This window comes from Rhinoraja longicauda, chromosome 12 (genome assembly GCF_053455715.1).
Source record: "Rhinoraja longicauda isolate Sanriku21f chromosome 12, sRhiLon1.1, whole genome shotgun sequence".
Lineage (NCBI taxonomy): Eukaryota > Metazoa > Chordata > Chondrichthyes > Rajiformes > Arhynchobatidae > Rhinoraja > Rhinoraja longicauda.
This window is the reverse complement of record NC_135964.1, coordinates 37,153,323-37,172,563: the sequence shown is the minus strand read 5'-3', so window position 1 is coordinate 37,172,563 and position 19,241 is coordinate 37,153,323. Positions and strand designations below refer to the sequence as shown.

The following is a 19,241-nucleotide window of genomic DNA, read 5'->3' as shown; positions in this document are numbered from 1 at the left end:
ATATTTGGACAGAGATATAGGGTAGTAAGTCTTTACAGGGCTATGGGCTAAATGCATGCAAATAGTACTAGCCCATAATACCAACTCAGCATGGCAATTAGGCCAATTGGCCTGTTTCTGTGCTGAGCAGTTCCATGTCTCTGTTGGAGTAGGTGGGATAACAAAGGACAGGGGAAATAAAAAGATCATTAGATTAGAATGGCTGGGATATTAATGTGTGTGAAAAGAAATAGCAGAGCGGCACGGACTTGGAGGGCCGAAAAGGCCTGTTTCCGGCTGTATATATATGATATGATATGATAGAGTGGAATTGGATGGATTTAGGTAGTAGAGAATGTGAGGAGGAAGGCAAGAATGGGATTAGACTTGATGGGTTATTGGATATGAGGGATGAGAGGTGAATACAATTGCACAGTATAGAATAATGGAAAATGTGGAAAATTGAGATTAGATTTTTTTAAAAAAAAATTATTTTTTATTTTCCGGTCAATACAATACAACAGATTGACTGCACAGTTGTGAAAGTTAAATAGTGCAAAATCATTGTATCAAAAACAAAACAATATAATCACAGATGATATTTTCTGACTGAAAAAAAGGTGTAGGCAGAAGCCAATGCTTATTCTGCCTACCCTTAATACTTAACAAAACATAATTTAAAAAAAAACACAACATCATACATCAGAAGCAGATAAACGAAACATAGAAAGAAATACAATATAGTCAAGAACCATCCTTTCTGTCATGTCAGTCATTTCTCAGTGCTGATCACATATTTTGTATCTTTCAAATATAATATTTTTGAACATTTTCTTGAATTTACACATATTACTACACTCTTTTAATTCATCGTTGCAACTATTCCATAAATTGACCCCTTTAACAGTCACTCATCTATTTTTCACGTTTGTTCTTACCCTCATTTTTTCAAATATATAATTACCCCTGAGTGGATACCTGCTCTCCCTCACTGAAAACAAACCTTGGATACAGTCAGGAAGTGTGCTTTCTTTTGCTCTAAACATTATTTGTAGAGTTTTAAAGTCGACTAGGTCCATAACGTTTAGGGCATATGATTTCATAAATAATGGGTTGGTTGGGTCATTATAACCAGCCTTATTGACAATTCTTATAGCTCTTTTTTGCAATCTAAAGATTGAATTAGTGCTAGTTTTGTAGGTGTTTCCCCATACTTCCACACAGTATGTAATATATGGAATAATGAGTGAGCAATATAACGTAAATAGTGAATTGTGATTCAAGATGGCCTTAGTTTTGTGCAGTATTGCAATGGATTTAGACAGTTTTGATTTGATATGTTTAGAGTTTATGATCTATTATCACTCCCAGGAATTTATTTTCATACACTCTTTCAATTTCTACATCATTAATCATAAGTGTTACCTTCAAATTTATTTTTAAATTTCCAAACACAATAAATTTTGTTTTACTTAGATTTCATGACAATTTATTAGTATCAAACCACTTCTTTAGGGTTTCCAATTCCCCTTCAACTGTGTCCAAAAGTTGCTTCATGTTTTTCCCTGAACAACATTAATTTGTATCATCCGCAAATATAACTAAATGTAACAATTTTGACACCTTACAAATATAATTTATATAGAGTATAAAGAGCTTTGGGCCCAGCACCGAGCCTTGCGGAACCTCACAGGTAACCTTCATAAGTTCTGAATCAAAATTATTTACTTGAACATACTGATATCTGTTTTCAAGGTAGCTTCTTAACCAGGAGTGTGTTACTCCTCTAATACCATATCTTTCTAGCTTATTCATCAGTAAACCATGATCTATGGTATCAAATGCTTTTTTGAGATCTATAAATACTCCCACAGTATATTTATTATCAATTGCAGTTGAAATATTCTCTACTAATTCCATTAGCGCTAGTGAGGTAGACCTTTTAGCTGGAAATCCATACTGGTGATCACTATGTTTATGTTTAACAATAAAGTTTTCAAGTCTTTGTACAAATAATTTTTCTAATATTTTTAAGAATTGAGGAAGCAGAGATATCGGCTTGTAATTTGAAAATAAATGTCTGTCTCCAGTCTTGTAGACAGGAATGACTTTAGCTATTTTCATTTTGTTGGGAAATGTGCCTGTGAGGAAGGTTTGATTACATATATGTGTCAACGGTTTTACTATACATTCAATAATATTTTTGACTAGTGTCATATCAATGGAATTGGAATCAGTAGACTTTTTGTTACTGTATTTTTTAACAATATCAATGACTTCATTTTCGTGTACTCCACTGAGGAACATGGAGTGAGCATTTCTATCAGAGCTCTCATGTTCTGGACCTTCCTTGCTACTTGGTTTAGTAATCTCATTTGCTAAGGTAGGCCCAACAAAGTAGTCATTAAATTCATCAGCAACCTCTTTTATGTTATTTATAGTTATATTACAATTTTTTTAAAAGCAGCTCGGGTAATCTGCTTTCCCAATACCTGTTTTAATTATGTTGTTAATCACTTTCCATGTTCCCTGAATATTACTTCTATTTTTTTCCAACAATTTGCTATAGTACTCCTTCTTGTTACATCTCATAATGCTTATCAATTTATTTTTATATCTCTTATATTTATTTTCATTTTCTTTTGTTCCACATTTTAGGAATTTCCTGTAGAGTACATTTTTCTTCTTGCATGCATTCTGCAGCCCCCTTGTGATCCATGGTTTATCTACATATTTATGCTTCCCACTGGATTTTTTTAATGGGTGATTTTTTTCATAGAGTTCTGTTAATATAGCCAGGAATGCATTGTAGGCTTTGTCTGGTTCATCAACATAAACGTCTTTCCAGTCTTGTTTCGTTAAGTCTTCCTTAAATGCATTGATGGTTTCCTGTGTTCTGTGTCGTACCAGTTTGCGTACATTAGTATCGACTTTGAATCTAAGGTCCTTCTGCAGAATGGCAAAGACTGGTAGGTGGTCACTTGTATAATTTATAAGCAATCCACCCACCAGTTCTCTATCAATTACATTTGTAAATATATTATCTATCAATGTTGCACTGTCTGTTGTTATTCTACTTGGTTTTATAATCATGGGATTATAGGCTAATGCTGAACATTGTGTTAATAAAATCTTTGTGTGACCATTTGGGTTCAACAAATCAATATTGAAATCACCACATATAGATTGTGTTGTTGAATAGTATTTGTAGTAAGGGAGAGCATGATTGCTTAGGTGAGTTATTGATAAGTATGGGGACTGAGAGGAGAGCCGCATAAGAGTGGGTAGAGTTTAAAGAGGATGAAGAATGAGAAGACAGTAGAATAGGGCTGGGTGATGCATGAATGGAAATGGAGTGAAAGTAGAAATGGGATTAGACCATTTGGCTGATTAAAGGTACAAGGAATATACTGTGGATGTTAAAAATCTACAATAAGAACAGAAAACGCTGGGATAATTTAGAGACGTAGGAGTGTAACCAATGTTGTTTGAGTGTTTGGATGGAAGTCTGCATATGAAGCACTAATAAAATGTTTCCAGTCCTGCATTTCAATATTTGTTTTGCACTATTACAGATTTATGAAGTTTCACTTCCTGATGAATAAGGACATACTGTGACTCCAAGCATGGAAGACAAAGACTCGAATAAGTCCACCCATCTCTTTTCCATTTTGCATTTTGGTTGTTTCCTGTTGGCACTGATGGTAGTGATAGGGATGGTTCTAAATTTTCAACAAACGAAGGTGTGTAGCATAACGAAACCCAATATCCAACATAAATAGATGGATAAGGGCCTGTCTATGTGCCGTATGACTTCACGAGATATGTAAAACAAGACAAATGCATCTTATGGTGACTTGATGCAACAAATGGAAAGCAACATAATGTTTGATGATTTTTAAACTTCGTTGAAATTTCCATTTAATCAGATGGAAACTCGTTTCACAAATTTAAATGTTGTTGAAACAAATTATCTGCCTCTTTCCCATATCCCCTGTACCTTTGCTTCCCAATTCTAGAAATTTTGGAATTCACATTTGGTAACGTTGGATATCTATGAACGGCGATTCCAAAGTTCTATTAGCTTTGTGTCTGGAAATATTTCCCAGCTTCACTCCTGAAAGATGGCATTCTGATTTTTAAAATAAGTTCTAGTCACAGACTCTCTGATAAGCCGGAAAGAAATATCTTTATACATAGAGCATAGAACAGCAGCAGATCCTTCGGTCTATAATGTCTGCCGAACATGATGCCGAGTGAAACTAATCTCCTCTGCCTGCATGTGATCCATATCCCTCAATTCCCTGCATATTCATGTATCCTTCTTAAAGCCTATTAAATACCAGTATCACATTTACCTCTGCCACATTCCTGGTAGTGCGTTCCAACCACCCACCACTCTGTGTGTAAACAAAAATCTTGCCCTGCACATAGAAACATAGAAACATAAAAAATAGGTGCAGGAGGAGGCCATTCGGCCCTTTGAGCCAGCACCACCATTCATTGTGATCATGGCTGATCATCACAATCAGTAACCCGTGCCTGCCTTCTCCCCATACCCCTTGATTCCATTAGCCCCCAGAGCTCTATCTAACTCTTGTTTAAATCCATCCAGTGATTTGGCCTCCACTGCCCTCTGTGGCAGAGAATTCCACAAATTCACAACTCTCTGGGTGAAAAAGTTCCTTCTCACCTCAGTTTTAACTGGCCTCCCTTTTATTCTAAGACTGTGGCCCCTGGTTCTGGACTCCCCCAACATTGGGAGCATTTTTTCCTGCATCAAGCTTGTCCAGTCCTTCTATAATTTTATATGTCTCTATAGGATCCCCTTTCATCCTTCTAAACTCCAGTGAATACAATCCTATACATCTCTTCTTAACTTTGGAACCTAAGAATACATCTCTTAACTTTGACCCTTTCACCTTAACGCGTTGCCCTTTTACATTTCCACCCTGAGAAAAAGGTTCTGACTGTTTATGTTCTATGCCACTCTGCGCCCTTTCCATAGCCTCCACGTCCTTCCTGTAATGGGGCGATTGAAACTCCACTTAACACACCAAATGCTGCCTAACCAAAGACCTATAAAGCTGCAATATGATATCCTGACTCTTTTAATCAGTACTCCAGCTGATGAAGGCAAGCATACCATATGCCTTCTTCACCAATTTATCTACTTGTGTTGCCACTTTCTGAGACCTGTGGACTTGGACCACAAGATCCCTCTGTGCATGATTGGTGTAAGGGGTCTTGCCATTAACAGTATACTTCCCCCTGACAATCAACCTCCTAAAGTGAAACACCTCAAATTATACTCCATCGGCTATTTCTTCACCTATTTCTGTAGCTGATCGACATCCTACTATATACTTTGGCTATCTTCCTCACTTCCTTATTTATCTTCAATTCACTGTTAATGATTCAATCGCTCCTTAAACTTCTGAGTTCCATGAAATGCAACCCTAGTTTATATAGTTCTTGGGGTTCAGTATCATCCTAAGAACCCCTGTTTTAATGGCTCCGTGAAGTATATTCATACTTGCTGTCGGTGCTCAGAATTGCTCCCAATATTCCTGATATAATCTAACTCGGACTGAAGCAAAATTGCTATCCTTGTATCGTGATGGTCCAGTTAGAAAGGCCAGCATTCCACGAGTCTGACTGTTTCTCTTTCTCTTTATGAGGATGTTGCCAGGACTCGAGGGTCTGAGTCTCTTTCAATGAGACTCTCGTTATCTTTACACGTGGGATCTCCACACATTTCAGTATCTGTGTGTATTGAAAGTACTGCCTCCTTTTTTGACAGCAGTCCTTTTTTGTGCATGTCCTTATAGTTGATAACAACTTTTTCCATTGCCTTATTCTATTAATACATGTGTGTTTCAACTTTTTTCCATCTGCAGTGCTGAATTTTTCAGGCTACAATCTGCCTGATGCACTGCTATTCAGCATTTAAATTTTCAACATTTGGTCATTCTATTATCCAGCAATGGATGTTAAGCTAACTTATCTATTATGGTTTTCCACCTTTCACATTCCTGAAATAAAATGGTGACAGTTTCGATTTTCCATTCTGAAGGAATAGTTCCTAAATCAAGAAAACTTTGGATGATTATAATTGGAATATCTCTTGCGTTCTCGTATTCTTTCCTTAAAATACTTGGAAACCCACTGATCCACAGAACAAATCATTTGTGATTGTAATTTGATCGTAATAATGCAAAACAATAAATATTTGCCACATTAACACAGTTAAAAGTTTAGCACCGTGAAGATTTCTGCTAACGTGTAAATCCCAGAGTTGTGGTCTCTAAGGCTCTTTCAGACTATGCTGTATTGTAACTTTCTCCCCAATAATCAAGAGAGATCAGTTGTCAAAGAAATCAAGTCTTATGCATCACGTTTTAAAATATCCTGAAAAGATTAGGTGTTCTTGTGTGACCTTGGTGATAACATTCTTAAGTGCAGCAGATCTTAATTACTGCTTACTCACTACCCTTAATACACAGAGAATGGTAGGGCTCAGGGAAGTGTTGTAGAGCAGAGGTGATCTCGGAGTGCAGGTACATAGTTCCTTGAAGGTGGTGTCACAGGAAGATAGGATGGTCAAAAAGGCTTTTGGCACATTGGCCGTCATCAGTCAGAGTAATGAGCATAGAAGTTAGGAGGTCATCTTGTAGTTATATAAGATGTTGGTGAGGCTGCATTTAGAGTATTGTGCTCAGTCCTGGGCAATGTGTTACAGGAAAGATGTTGTCAAGTTGGAAAGGGTGTAGAGAAGATTTATGAGGATGTTGCCAGGATTCGAGGGTCTGAGCGATAGGGAGAGGTTGAGCAGGCTGGAACTCTATTCCTTGGAGTGCAGGAAGATGAGGGGTAATATTATAGAGGTGTATAAAAACATGAGAGGAATAGATCAGGTAGATGCACATTCTCTTGCCCGGAGTAGGAGAGAACAGAGGATATAGGTTTAAGGTGAAGGGGAAAAGATTTAATCGGAATCTGACGGGTAATCTCACCTGCCTGCGTTTGGCCCATATCCTTCTAAACCTATCCTTTCATATACCATGTACTATGTGGAAAAATTACAGAAAAATAATTTACCATAAGGAGAAAGCCGTGGATGGAAGCTGAAAATAAGGTGTTTCTTTGGTAATAATCAGATTCGAAGGAAATTTGAGAGATTTGAGGACATTCAGTGGGAATAAAATTCAAAGGATTAGACAACATGGATATGATCAAGAATCTTATTCCTTCCATTCAACGCTTTAACAAAGTCTGTTCCTCCAAGGTACACATCAGGATAATTTTCCAATATCTGCCTTTTACTATGTTTATCTAATACTGCTTGTTTCCTTGGAACCAAACTACAGTTTTTTTTCCCTCCTTTCGATAGACAATAGACAATAGGTGCAGGAGGAGGCCATTTGCCCCTTCGAGCCAGCACTACCATTCAATGTGATCATGGCTGATCATTCTCAATCAGTACCCCATTCCTGCCTTCTCCCCATACCCCCTGACTCCGCTATCCTTAAGAGTTCTATCTAGCTCTCTTGAATGCATTCAGAGAATTGGCCTCCGCTGCCTTCTGAGGCAGAGAATTCCACAGATTTTTCCTCATCTCTTCTCACTTACATATGTGATTGTACAAACGCTACCCATCACTTGACCATTTCTAGTTTCTGGTCCCATTTTCAGCACAGACATCTAACCCACTACATCTATACTTTTACCAAGATAAGTTCCAGACTCCTCTTCCTTCCTTAAACAATGTCTTTACATCTTCCCATCCACGAAGGTTCTGAACAACTCCCTTGGATTGTTTTCCCTTGCTTGAATTTCCTGTTCTTTCTTAGGCTTGTGATTATTAAGTCAGTTCATAAGTTCAAGGAGCAGAATTAAGCCATTCAGCCCATCAATCATGGCTGATTTATCTTTCCCTCTCAACCCCATTCTCTTGCCTTCGACCCATAACCCCTGACACCCTAACTAATCAACAATCTGTTAATCTCCGCCTTAAAAATATCCATTGATTTGGCTTCCACAGCTGTTTGTGGCAATGAATTCCACAGATTCACCAAAGAAATTCCTTCTCATCACCTTTCTAAAGATGTCCTTTTATTCTGAAGCTATGGCCTCTGGCCCTTGACCCTTCCACTAGTGGAAATATCCACTCCACATTCACTCTATCCAGGCCTTTCACTATTCAAAAAGTCAGGAAGTTCAACCTTAAGTACAAATATAGTTATTTTAATAACCTATCCCTTTCCACAGTTTGGTGGCTATAAAACAGATGAAAACTTTAAGAAATATCCAGTTCCAAAGGTTGAAGGGAGGAAAGCCGAGCTAATAGATGAAAAGAAGACTCTATGGACTGACAGACTTCTACAATGTGGCTATCAGAATCATAGTTTCACCCCTGAAGAAAGGTCAGAGGGTACGCTTCTGATGAATATGATTAAATGGCCAGAGCCTTTAGTCTCTGCCGTGCCTTTTGTGAAAAGCAGCAACCCATTGAGTACTCGCTTTGTTATTTTAAATTCTGCAAACACCTTCTACGTCGGAGATCAGTTACAAGTGATGCTACGTATGCTTGACTTCGACGGAAAACCAAAGAAATATGGAGGTGACTATCTCCAGGCACGGATCCACAGCCCCGAGTTAAAGGCTGGTTCAGTAGGAACAGTTGTGGATAACCAAAATGGATTTTATTATGTAAATTTTACACTGTTCTGGCCGGGGAAAGTCCAAGTGTCTGTTTCTTTGGTTCACCCCAGTGAAGGGATCCAAGCCCTTGAGAGAATAAGGGAGGAATCCCCGGATCGAGTGTATTTTAAAAGCACTTTCCAGTTAGCGAGTAGCATGGAGGAAACAGTGTGCAACCTGTGTTTGCCTGGGACTGCACCACTCTGCAACTTTACTGATCCCAGGACTGGAGAACCCTGGTTCTGTTACAAACCCAAGAAACTTCCCTGCTCTTCTTGCATCAGCCACAGCATGGGAGGTTACAAGCAGAAGCTCTTAACTGGAGTAGAAGCTCATTATTTTGAAAGGTATGGAAATCATTTGCATTTAGATGCTGCAATTCCTTTTCTTCACTTCTCGAAGGTCATGCCATAAACTAATCACACTCATTCTCTGCACCTTAAGGAACAATAGGATTCAATTCTGTAAGTGGAAGCCTTGCCACCAATCCAAATTCCTATCGAGTTTAGGCAAAACACGATGCTGTAATCTCGAATCATAAACAAATCGCAGGGGTCCCGATGCAGGGTCTTTACCCAAAATGTTGGCCATCCCTCTCCATGCACAGATGCTGCCCGACCTGCTGAGTTGCTCCAGCAGTTTGTTTCTGTTTTTTGCTCCTCTGGACTATAGATCCCATCCAAGAATGGGAGATGGTTCGATTCAATCTGCTATTGCTGAAATGGAAGTTCGAGCACTTTAACATGGGAAACACCAACACTGTTTATGAAGGGTATTGGGCTGGATCATGCTGGGCTGATCTCTCTTCCTGGAATTGCCATTCATGATCTGTCATTGCCTAGGCTGGGTGCAGAGAGGCATTCACTCTGGCCCTCCCCACACCAGAATCAAGGGGACTGCTGAACCAGCAGAACCTTGAGGAACACAGAGTGCCCTCACTCCTCTCTGCCATTGACCACCAGCAAAATGAAGACAGAACCATGACACCTTTCCAAAGTCGCCAATGGTTTTTAAACTGGCATTTAAACTGGTATTGAAAGTCACTTGAAAACAATTTGAGTAATTAAAATATGAAATAGTTTTTCGTCTGAAATATGTTTTCGTTTCCAATCTTCCACTATCTATGTATTACTAAAACTCTCATCTTGTTTGTTCCCCACTTCCTCACTTCCCCACTTCCTCTATGTTTGTCCCGTATTTTTTGTGTGGTTTTCATCCGGAAAAAAGTGGTACACAATAGCACGACAATTTTAGGCCCATCTTACTCACCATTGTCCTGGGGTGTGTTTCACCCAAGTTTCATTCAAATTAGTCTTATATTTTTTGCTATTGACATTTCAAAGTTTAAAAATAAAGTTTAAAAATTCACCTTTCCACTTACCTTGCCCGTGTTCAGCGTTGACGTCACAATGGCACCCGCCCGAGTGACGGGAGTGGCGGCCAATTAGTGAGGGGGGGCCAGCACGATGACCGCTGGGGGCGGGACCCACCAGAGAGACAGGAGTGGCAGCCAATGATGGGGTTGGGGGTGTTCCGGGCCGATGAGCTGCCGCTAACTCATCCATTACACCCCCCCCTGAACCCCCCTCCTCCCCTCCCCTACTCACCCACTCCATCCCCCCTCAACTCCCCTCCCCCACTCACACACTCCATCCCCCCTCAACCCCCCCTTATCCCTCACCCCCAACTCACCCACTCACCCGCTCCGCCACCCCCCGCCGGGAGGACATGCTGTGTTTTCAATGTTAGTCCGCGCGTGCACAGTTGGGGCGACCTATGGTCTTTCAACTTTGAGATGATGCAAATGGCAGCGACCCATAGCCAGCTGCAGCTCGCTTCCGGTCACGTGAGGGGGGATGGAGTGGTTGAGTGGGTGAGGGGGGCGGGGGGGGGGGGGAGATAAGCGGGGTTGAGGGGGGATGTATTTGGGTGAGTGGGTAAGGAAGGGGGGTGGCGAGGAGGGGGGATAAGGGGGCTTGAGGGGGGATAGAGTGGGTGGGGAGGGAGGTAAGGGGGGGGTGAGGGGGAATGGAATGGGTGAGTTGGGGGGGAGGGGAGGAGGGAGTGATAGGGTGGTTGAGAGGGGATGGAGTGGGTGAGTGCAGGGGGAGGAGGGGGAGATAAGAGTGGTTGAGGGAGATTGAGTGGGGGGGGAGGAGGGGAAGGGGAGAGTGTGCGAGGGGAGGGTGCTAGACCAATGCAGGAGAGGTTTGGGGGGTTGAGGGGGGATGGATTGGGTTAGTGGATGAGGGAGGTGGGTGAGAGGAGGGGGGGATAAGGGGGGTTGAGGAGGGATGGAGTGGGTGAGTGTGTGAGGGGGGAGGGAAGGAGGGGGGATTATGTACCTGAGTGGGGGGAGGAGGGGGGGATAAGGGGGTTCAGTGGGGATTGAGTGGGGGGGAGGGGAGGGGGGGATAAGGGGGGTTGAGGGAGGATTGAGTGGGTGAGAAGGGGGGAGGGGGAGAGGGAGGGGAGGGGGGAGCGGGGGGAAAGGTGGAGGGGGAAGTGGGGGGGGAATGGGAGTGGCGGAGATGGGGAGGAGATTGTGTTGCACCAATGCAGGAGAGGTTTGGGGCCAATGAAGGGGAGGGGGCTGCTGAGCTGACGAGCTGTCACTAACTTTAATAGATGTGCTCCCCCCCCCCCCCCGCCAGAGGACCGGCGCCTGTCCCAGAGTGCCCCGTGCCTGATCTTCCTCCAGTGGTGCAGCGCGGCGGCTGAGGGTCCAAAAAGATGGTCGTCGCTGCTGTTCGCCGATGATCGCCACTTTGCTGCAGGAGAGGCTTTGGGTCCACAGCTCGCTATGCCTGCAGCGATGGCAGCACGGGGCCAAGGTAAGTGGCTCCCTCTCCCCTTCCCTGTCCCCCCTCACCCGCCCATGGCCCCGGGGGACACTCACTGCCTGGCAACGGGCTTCGTCAGTTGGAGAGGCTTGCCGGGACCGCAGGATCATCAGCTGGGGGAGGGTTGCCCCAGGAGAGGCCCGCAAGAGAGATTTGGACCCAATGGGTCCACCTCAGTCTAGTATCCCATAAATCTTTGGCCTACAAATCCTATTGAAATCCAGATCATTTGATCCAACAACAAGACTGACCTGGCATAGGATCTAAGTCATAAATTCATACAGCGTGAAAACAGGCCCTTTGGCCTAACCTGCCCACGCTGACCAACATGCCCCATTTACACTAGTGCAACTGCCTGCGTTTGGCTCATATCCCTGCTAACCATGTACCTGTCTTAATGTTTCTTAAACCTTTATTAAACGATGTGATAGTACCTGTTAGTGAACGTGAAATACCGGAAAGAATAGGCTTCAGTACTCCCCTATGGGCATATAATAATAATAATAATAATAATGTATTTTATTTATATAGCGCTTTTCATATACTCAAAGACGCTTTACAGAGATTTAGAGAACATAGGGAAATGAATAAATAGATAAATAAGTAAATAAATAAACGAACAGAGAAAGGAGACAGAAGGTGAGGTGACCTTCAGTGGTTGAAGGCAGTAGTGAACAGGTGAGACTTCAGCGATGTTTTGAATGTGGTGAGTGTGGAGGAGTCTCTAACGTTTTGGGGTAGTGAGTTCCATAGGGTGGGAGCAGCGATGGAGAAAGCCCTGTCCCCCCAGGATCTGAGTTTGGTCCGGATGTGGGGGGATAGGAGATTGGCAGCAGCAGAGCGGAGGGTGCAGGTGGGAGTGTGCCTGTGGAGGAGGTCGGTCAGGTAGGATGGGGCCAGGTTATGGAGGGCTTTGTAGGTTATCAGGAGGATTTTGTACTGGATTCTCTGGGGGATGGGGAGCCAGTGGAGTTTATAAAGGGGGTGATATGGTCACGGATCGGGGTGTGGGTGAGTAGATGGGCAGCGGAGTTTTGAATGTATTGAAGTTTACTGATGATTTTTGAGGGTGAGCCATAGAGGAGGCTGTTGCAGTAGTCCAGACGGGAGGTGATGAAGGCGTGGATGAGGGTTTCTGCAGCTGTGGAGGAGAGGGATGGATGGAGACGGGCAATGTTTTTGAGATGGAAGAAGGCTGTCTTTGTGATGTGTTTGATGTGTTTGTCGAAGGAGAGGGTTTGATCAAAGATGATTCCAAGATTCCGGATGTGAGGTGAGGTGGATATTGGGAGACCATCAATGTTGAGGATGAAGTTTTGGGTGGATTTGGTGAGCGTTTTTGGACCAATGATGATGATTTCAGATTTGTTGCAATTGAGTTTGAGGAAATTTGATTGAAGCCAAGATTTTATTTCAGTGATGCAGTTTGTCAGTGTAGAGTGTGTGGTGGGGGAGATTGACTAGAGCAGTTTGGAGTTCCTGGCTGAGGCTCAAGGGTAACTGAAGAAGGGTCTCAACCCGAAACATCACCCATTCCTTCTCTCCAGAGATGCTGCCTGTCCTGCTGAGTTACTCCACCATTTTGAATCTATCAAGGGTAACTTTAATCTATTGCTCAAGACCGGCAGGAAGAGTAATCTGACTGGAGAGAGTGAGAGAGAGGGGGAGGGAGAGGGAGAGGGAGAGGGAGAGAGGGAGAGAGGGAGAGAGGGAGAGAGGGAGAGAGGGAGAGAGGGAGAGAGGGGGAGAGGGAGAGAGGGAGAGAGGGAGAGAGGGAGAGAGACTGCCAAAATGATAAACTATTCTCTTTCATCTCTACGCTTCCTACAAAATTAATTGTTTACATTCCGTTTCATGGATGCTTAAGAACTAATAATATATTTTCAGTGGGAAAAATATCAAGATTCCAATTTTGCCCAATGGTCAAGGTTATGTAATTGTAAAGTCTTCAACGCACACAGGTAAGAGAACAATGATCTACTGACAAGCAATTTTGTAGACTAGAGATTGGAGAACAAGTAGATTAGAGATTAATATACATTAGAGGGGCTGCATTAGAAAAAAGTTGTGAACAGTGCTTTTGAGCTGCAGATACTTCATTATACGCTAAATAGAAGTTGTATGTTTTGTGTAGATTTATATTGATTTAAGTAACAAATTGGAAATAACTTTTTGGTTACTTTAACAAATTTTTGTTTGTGGAGCGAAAGTACTGATATTGTGCTGATATTTGCTGGACATTTTCAAGTACGTGAAGCCACACCTTTGAATACTATGTTAATCTCTAAATTGAATTGATTAATTGAATATCTGGGCTGATACTCCCTTGCGGCACAAGGGATTGTTGTAAAATGTCATTAACCAAGGTTAGCTCTACCCACTCAGGTACTCAGACAAAGAAAAGGGGGTGTGCGTTCCTTGGTCTCCAAACCAATTCCACCATAGGGTCATCGATTTCATAGTGTGGAAACAGCCAACCAGCAATCACCCATGCACTAGTTCTATCCTACACACTAGGGACAATTTACGGAAGTCAATGAACCTAAAACCTGCGTCTTTGGAATGTGTGAGGAAACTGGGGCACCTTGAGAAAGCCCGTGTGGGCACAGGGAAAACATACAAACTCAGTACAGACAGCACCTGTAGTCAGATTGAACCCAGGTCTCTGGCGATATGAGGCAGCAACTCCACCGATGCGCCACTGAACCATCCATGGCACCTGGCCACTGTATGTTTCTTTTTTTTCCTAATCAGATGTGCAGCACTTTGGTCAACGTGGGTTGTTTTTAAATGTGCTATACAAATAAAATTGACTTGACTTGACTTCATTGGACACATTAGAGGCAGGAAACATGTTCCCAATGTTGGGGGAGTCCAGAACAAGGGGCCACAGTTTAAGAATAAGGGGTAGGCCATTTAGAACGGAGATGAGGAAGAACTTTTTCAGTCAGAGAGTAGTGAAGGTGTGGAATTCTCTGCCTCAGAAGGCAGTGGAGGCCAGATCGTTGGATGCTTTCAAGAGAGAGCTGGATAGAGCTCTTAAGGATAGCGGAGTGAGGGGGTATGGGGAGAAGGCAGGAACGGGGTACTGATTGAGAGTGATCAGCCATGATCGCATTGAATGGCGGTGCTGGCTCGAAGGGCTGAATGGCCTACTCCTGCACCTATTGTCTATTGTCTATTGACTTGGTATTCCCAGGTGGAATCCCATCCAAGTACTAACCAGGCCAGAGCCTGCTTAGCTTCCAAGATCAGATGTGATCGGGTGTTTTCAGGCTAGAATGACCACAGACTTAGGCTATATGGCTGCAGAGATTCATTTCATATTTTCACAATATTTTCATTGTTTGTTCTTCTATCCAATATTCTCTTGGAATTAGTCATTGCCTCAGAGATAAGATAACATGATGAGGTAATTAAAAAAATTAAAATAAATTAAGGACATTGCACATAAATTTCTTCCTCCTATTTCTTAGACAAAGATCCCGGCAAATGTCTGCCTGGCACACCATTGCTTTCACCATCCGGATTTTATTATCAGGATAAATGGAACTCAAAAACCTGCAAAATCGAACACTTTGACACTCCAGCAAGTTTTACCAACTGTCTTCGGGGAAAATATATTCATCTTTTTGGAGATTCCACCATACGTCAGTGGTTTGAATATATGACATCTTTTGTACCAGGTCATGTTTACCCCTATCTCATTGTGAATTATAGTCTAATCTGTTTGGTGCGTTATATTTAGTTCCATTCTTAACCTATTTCGGGTCTTCTCATGCAATTTTCACTTCCTTCTATGTGAACTTTCCTACTTAGTTTAGTGATACATCGCGGAAACAGGCCCTTTTGGCCCAACGAATCCGCGCCGACCAACGATCACTGCACCCTAATGCTATCCTACACACACTGGAGCCAAATTACAAATGTACCAAGCCAATTAACCTACAAACCTGTAAGTCTTTGGAGTGTGAGAGAAAAACAGTTCCCAGTGAAAACCCACGCAGGTCACGGGAAGAACATACAAACTCCGTACAGATACCACCCGCAGTCAGGATGGAACCCGGGACCCTGGCGCTGTAAAGCAGCAACTCTACCGCTGCACAACTTCTTGGGGACCAATAGGTTTCCATTTCTGTACAAGAAACCAAAGCTACAAGACTACTTAAAATCACCTCGGATAACAGTCCTGTGGGATATTCATCCCTGAGCATTAAAAATAGCCAGTAACATTTTCGAAAGGAACCCTAGGCTTTGACATTTCTACACTGGAAAAAAAGGATCTGATTTTCTTATAGATAAGACATAGATGTCTTTCAAAATTTAAAATACTTATATCATGTCTCCTCTCAATCACCACCATTCCAGAGGAAACAATCCAGGTTTATCGGACCTCTCCTTATTGCTTAAACCTTCTCATCCAGCCAGCATTCTGGTAAACATCTTCTGCACCCACTTCAAAGCCTCCACACCTTTCCTCTAATGGGGAGATCACTACTGCACATGTTACTCCAATTGCTGCATAAGCACAGTCCTTTTCAGGTGCAACATAAGTTCCTGACTCATAGTCAATGACCGCACCAATGACGGTGAGCTAACAATATGCCTTCTTTTTCACTGTTGCCACTGAGCAATGGGCTTGGATCCCAAGACCCCCATATATATTAATGCTGTTAAGGGGCTTGCAAGTAACTGCATACTTTCCCCTTACATTCAACCTCCCAAAATGCAACACCTCACACTTGTGCAGGTTACATTCCATCTGTCATTTACCCACCTCTTTCTGCAGCAGATCCATATTCCATTGTATACCTTGTCAGCCTTCCTAACTATTTACAACTCCACCAATGCAGATGCAAACTATCCATTTAGTACCTTGCCTACATCTGCAGACTCCAAGCAAAAATGTCATACTTTATTCTTCAGCAGTCCTACCTTCACCCTGGTTAGCCTCTTGTTTTTAATGTGCATATAAAAAACCTTGGGATTTTCTATAACCTATCTTGCTAATGATATTTCCTAGCCCCTGGGAATAATTAAGGGGAGTCAGCATGGATTTGTACAGGGCAGGTGCCGTCCCCAGGTTGAGTTTTCTGAGGACGTAATGAAGGTCATAGAGTGCGACATCAGGGAAGACACCGGGTTCAATGGTGTCACGCACGCACAGTAGGGTGGACTCACATAATATATTTTATTTGCAGTGGTAAGAAAGTCCAAAGCTGCACGAGGGCGTTGTCTCTTGCTGTTAGGACTCATGTGCTGTGGCACTGGCAATCTCGGGTCTTACATTTATCCTGGCGGCTCAGCTTTGGACTTTCCCCCTCCCCTCTTCCTCCCTCCTTCCTCTCCCTCTCTTCCTCTCTCTCCCCTATCCCTCCCACTCCCTCCCTTCCTCCCCCTCCCTCTCACCCTCTCTCCTTCTCTCACTCCCTCTCCGTCTCTGTCTCCTTGAGAAGAATGATTTTCATGATTAGTTTCCATGAAAGCCAGTGGACAGAAAGGGGATAATTGTCGGTCAAAGTATCTCTTCTTTGACATGGTTAACTTGTTCTAGCATGAGCTTTAATTTTATTTAATGACAGAGCAGACACATGGGCTAAATGGCTCATTCCAGCTTTGATTTATGATGTTCTTTTTGCTATTGGCTATGTTTCATATCCAGGAGATAATATTTTTGACTCAATGCCGTTTAAATCGTTTTTTTCTTTTAGGCATCAAAAAGTTTAATCTGGGCAACGCAGTAAAGTCTGGACCCCACCTTGCTCTGGATCTAGATAACACGATCAAGGTGGATTATTTTGCACATGGGAAACCAATACGCATCCAGCCCATATCAAATCAGAACCTGCCATTGATTGCAAATAAACTGGATGATATTGAAGGGGGAAAGGACACAGTTATAGCCTTCACCATCTGGTGCCATTTCAACACTTATCCGGTGGAAACTTATATTCGAAGGCTGCAGAATATCCGGAGGTCAATTCTACGTTTGCTGAGTAGAAGTCCCGATACGGTGATTGTAATAAAGACAGCTAATGTCCAAGCTCTTTCGCGAGAGGTCAGCCTCTTCAACAGTGACTGGTTCTCCTACCAGCTTGATACAGTAATGAGAAAGATGTTCAAAGGCATCAATGTGGCATTTGTAGATGCGTGGGAGATGACCATAGCCCATTACCTGCTGCATGATTTACACCCCAAGCAAATCATCATCAAGAATGAAATAGATATGTTTCTATCATATATATGTGCAAAACGTTAACTTGAAAAGTTTGTGTAAAATGCATCAAAAAGTCTCCTTCCAGCTGTAAATAGTCAAATTTTGTACTTCCAATGCAGTTGTTATGTTTCATTCAATTGGCACAAACCAAAAAAAACCTGTAAAATAACTGTTTATAAATAACTTTATTTTCAGTAATTCATGGTCCTGAATCAATTGTAAACATTTATTTGATTGTAAAACCTTAAGTTGAGGAGGTTAAATATGATAACAAAGAATTGCAAATGCCAGTGCACCACAGAAAGATACGACATGCTGGAGTAACTTGACGGGTCAGGCAGCATGTCTGGAGAACATGGATAGATGATGTTTCAGGTCGGGTCTGAGGAAGGCTCCGGGCCCAAAATGTCAACTATCCGTGTTCTCCAGAGATACTGCCTGATCTGCTGAGTTACTTCTGCATTTTGTGTCTGAAAAGATTGTTCAAAATGGCTCAAAGATTCCTCTTTGCTGCAAATAGTCAAAACCTGATGGTTCCAATGTAGAACTACCACTAAATAGAACTACCGCTAAATAAAGTGAAATAATTGAATGTGATAACTGGATGTAAAACATTTTATTCCATGTAATTCATGTTCCTGACTCAATTGGGAATGTTTATTTGTCTGAAAAAAACTCATCAAGAAAAATTATCAACAGACCCCAACTGTACTTTACCAACAAATCTACTTCCGTGCCCTGCGTTCTACAGTGGCTGCGATGCGATGCGCCGGCACCAGCAGGCTCTTGCTCTGACTCTCCTGCAGCTCCGGGCCACACTCACCCACACCTGCAACGGACCCCAACTATACTTTATCCTAAACCAACTATCTCCCCACCTGACATCGCCTCAGCCTTCATCTGCTCGCCTGCCTTCATCCGACCCCAACCCCCACACTTTCCAGGTGTTCACCATCCCCCCTGACCTCCCCCTTTCTGATACCAAATGGACTGTCCTCAGCAGAGGCCTTACCTTTGTTCCCCTCCGCCCCCACCTCAACGAGTTCCGAATCCGCCACGATGTGGAGCACTTCTTCCATTGCCTCCGCCTCCGAGCCTTTTTCCATGGGAATGAGTCCTCACCACCTAGTGATGACCCCTTCTCCCGTCTCTGCCCTCTAATGCCTCCAACCTTATAGTTCCCCAGCCCCGCATGGCCCGATTTTACCTTCTCCCTAAAATCCACAAATAGAACTGTCCTGGCAGACCCATTGTTTCTGCCTGTTCATGTCCCACCGAATTAATTTCCACCTACCTCGACTCCATCCTATCCCCCCTAGTCCAATTCCTCCCTACCTATGTCCAAGACATCTCACATGCTCTCCGTCTCCTCAATAACTTCCATTTTCGAGGCCCCCACTCCCTCATCTTTAATATGGATGTCCAGTCACTCTACACCTCCAACCCCCACCAGGATGGTCTTGAAGCGCTTTGTTTCTTCCTCGACCGCAGAACCAGCC

General features: G+C 42.8%; 1 protein-coding gene and 1 pseudogene across 4 annotated transcripts in view; one reads left to right on the top strand and one right to left on the bottom strand.

Annotated features, from left to right (window-relative positions):
- Positions 1-18,306, top strand: part of LOC144598915 (NXPE family member 3-like) — a 38,548-nt gene extending 20,242 nt beyond the window's left edge. For all 4 annotated transcript variants that reach the window (XM_078409493.1, XM_078409495.1, XM_078409496.1 and 1 more), the window contains 5 exons: positions 3,555-3,722; positions 8,251-9,029; positions 13,413-13,486; positions 15,002-15,211; positions 17,237-18,306. In XM_078409493.1, coding sequence (XP_078265619.1) covers positions 3,606-3,722; positions 8,251-9,029; positions 13,413-13,486; positions 15,002-15,211; positions 17,237-17,784 — 1,728 coding nt within the window. In that variant the 5' untranslated portion in view covers positions 3,555-3,605 and the 3' untranslated portion in view covers positions 17,785-18,306. The remainder of the gene's footprint in view (positions 1-3,554; positions 3,723-8,250; positions 9,030-13,412; positions 13,487-15,001; positions 15,212-17,236) is intronic.
- On the bottom strand, positions 14,701-14,818 carry LOC144599031 (5S ribosomal RNA; annotated as a pseudogene).
- Positions 18,307-19,241: the final 935 nt, after the last annotated feature.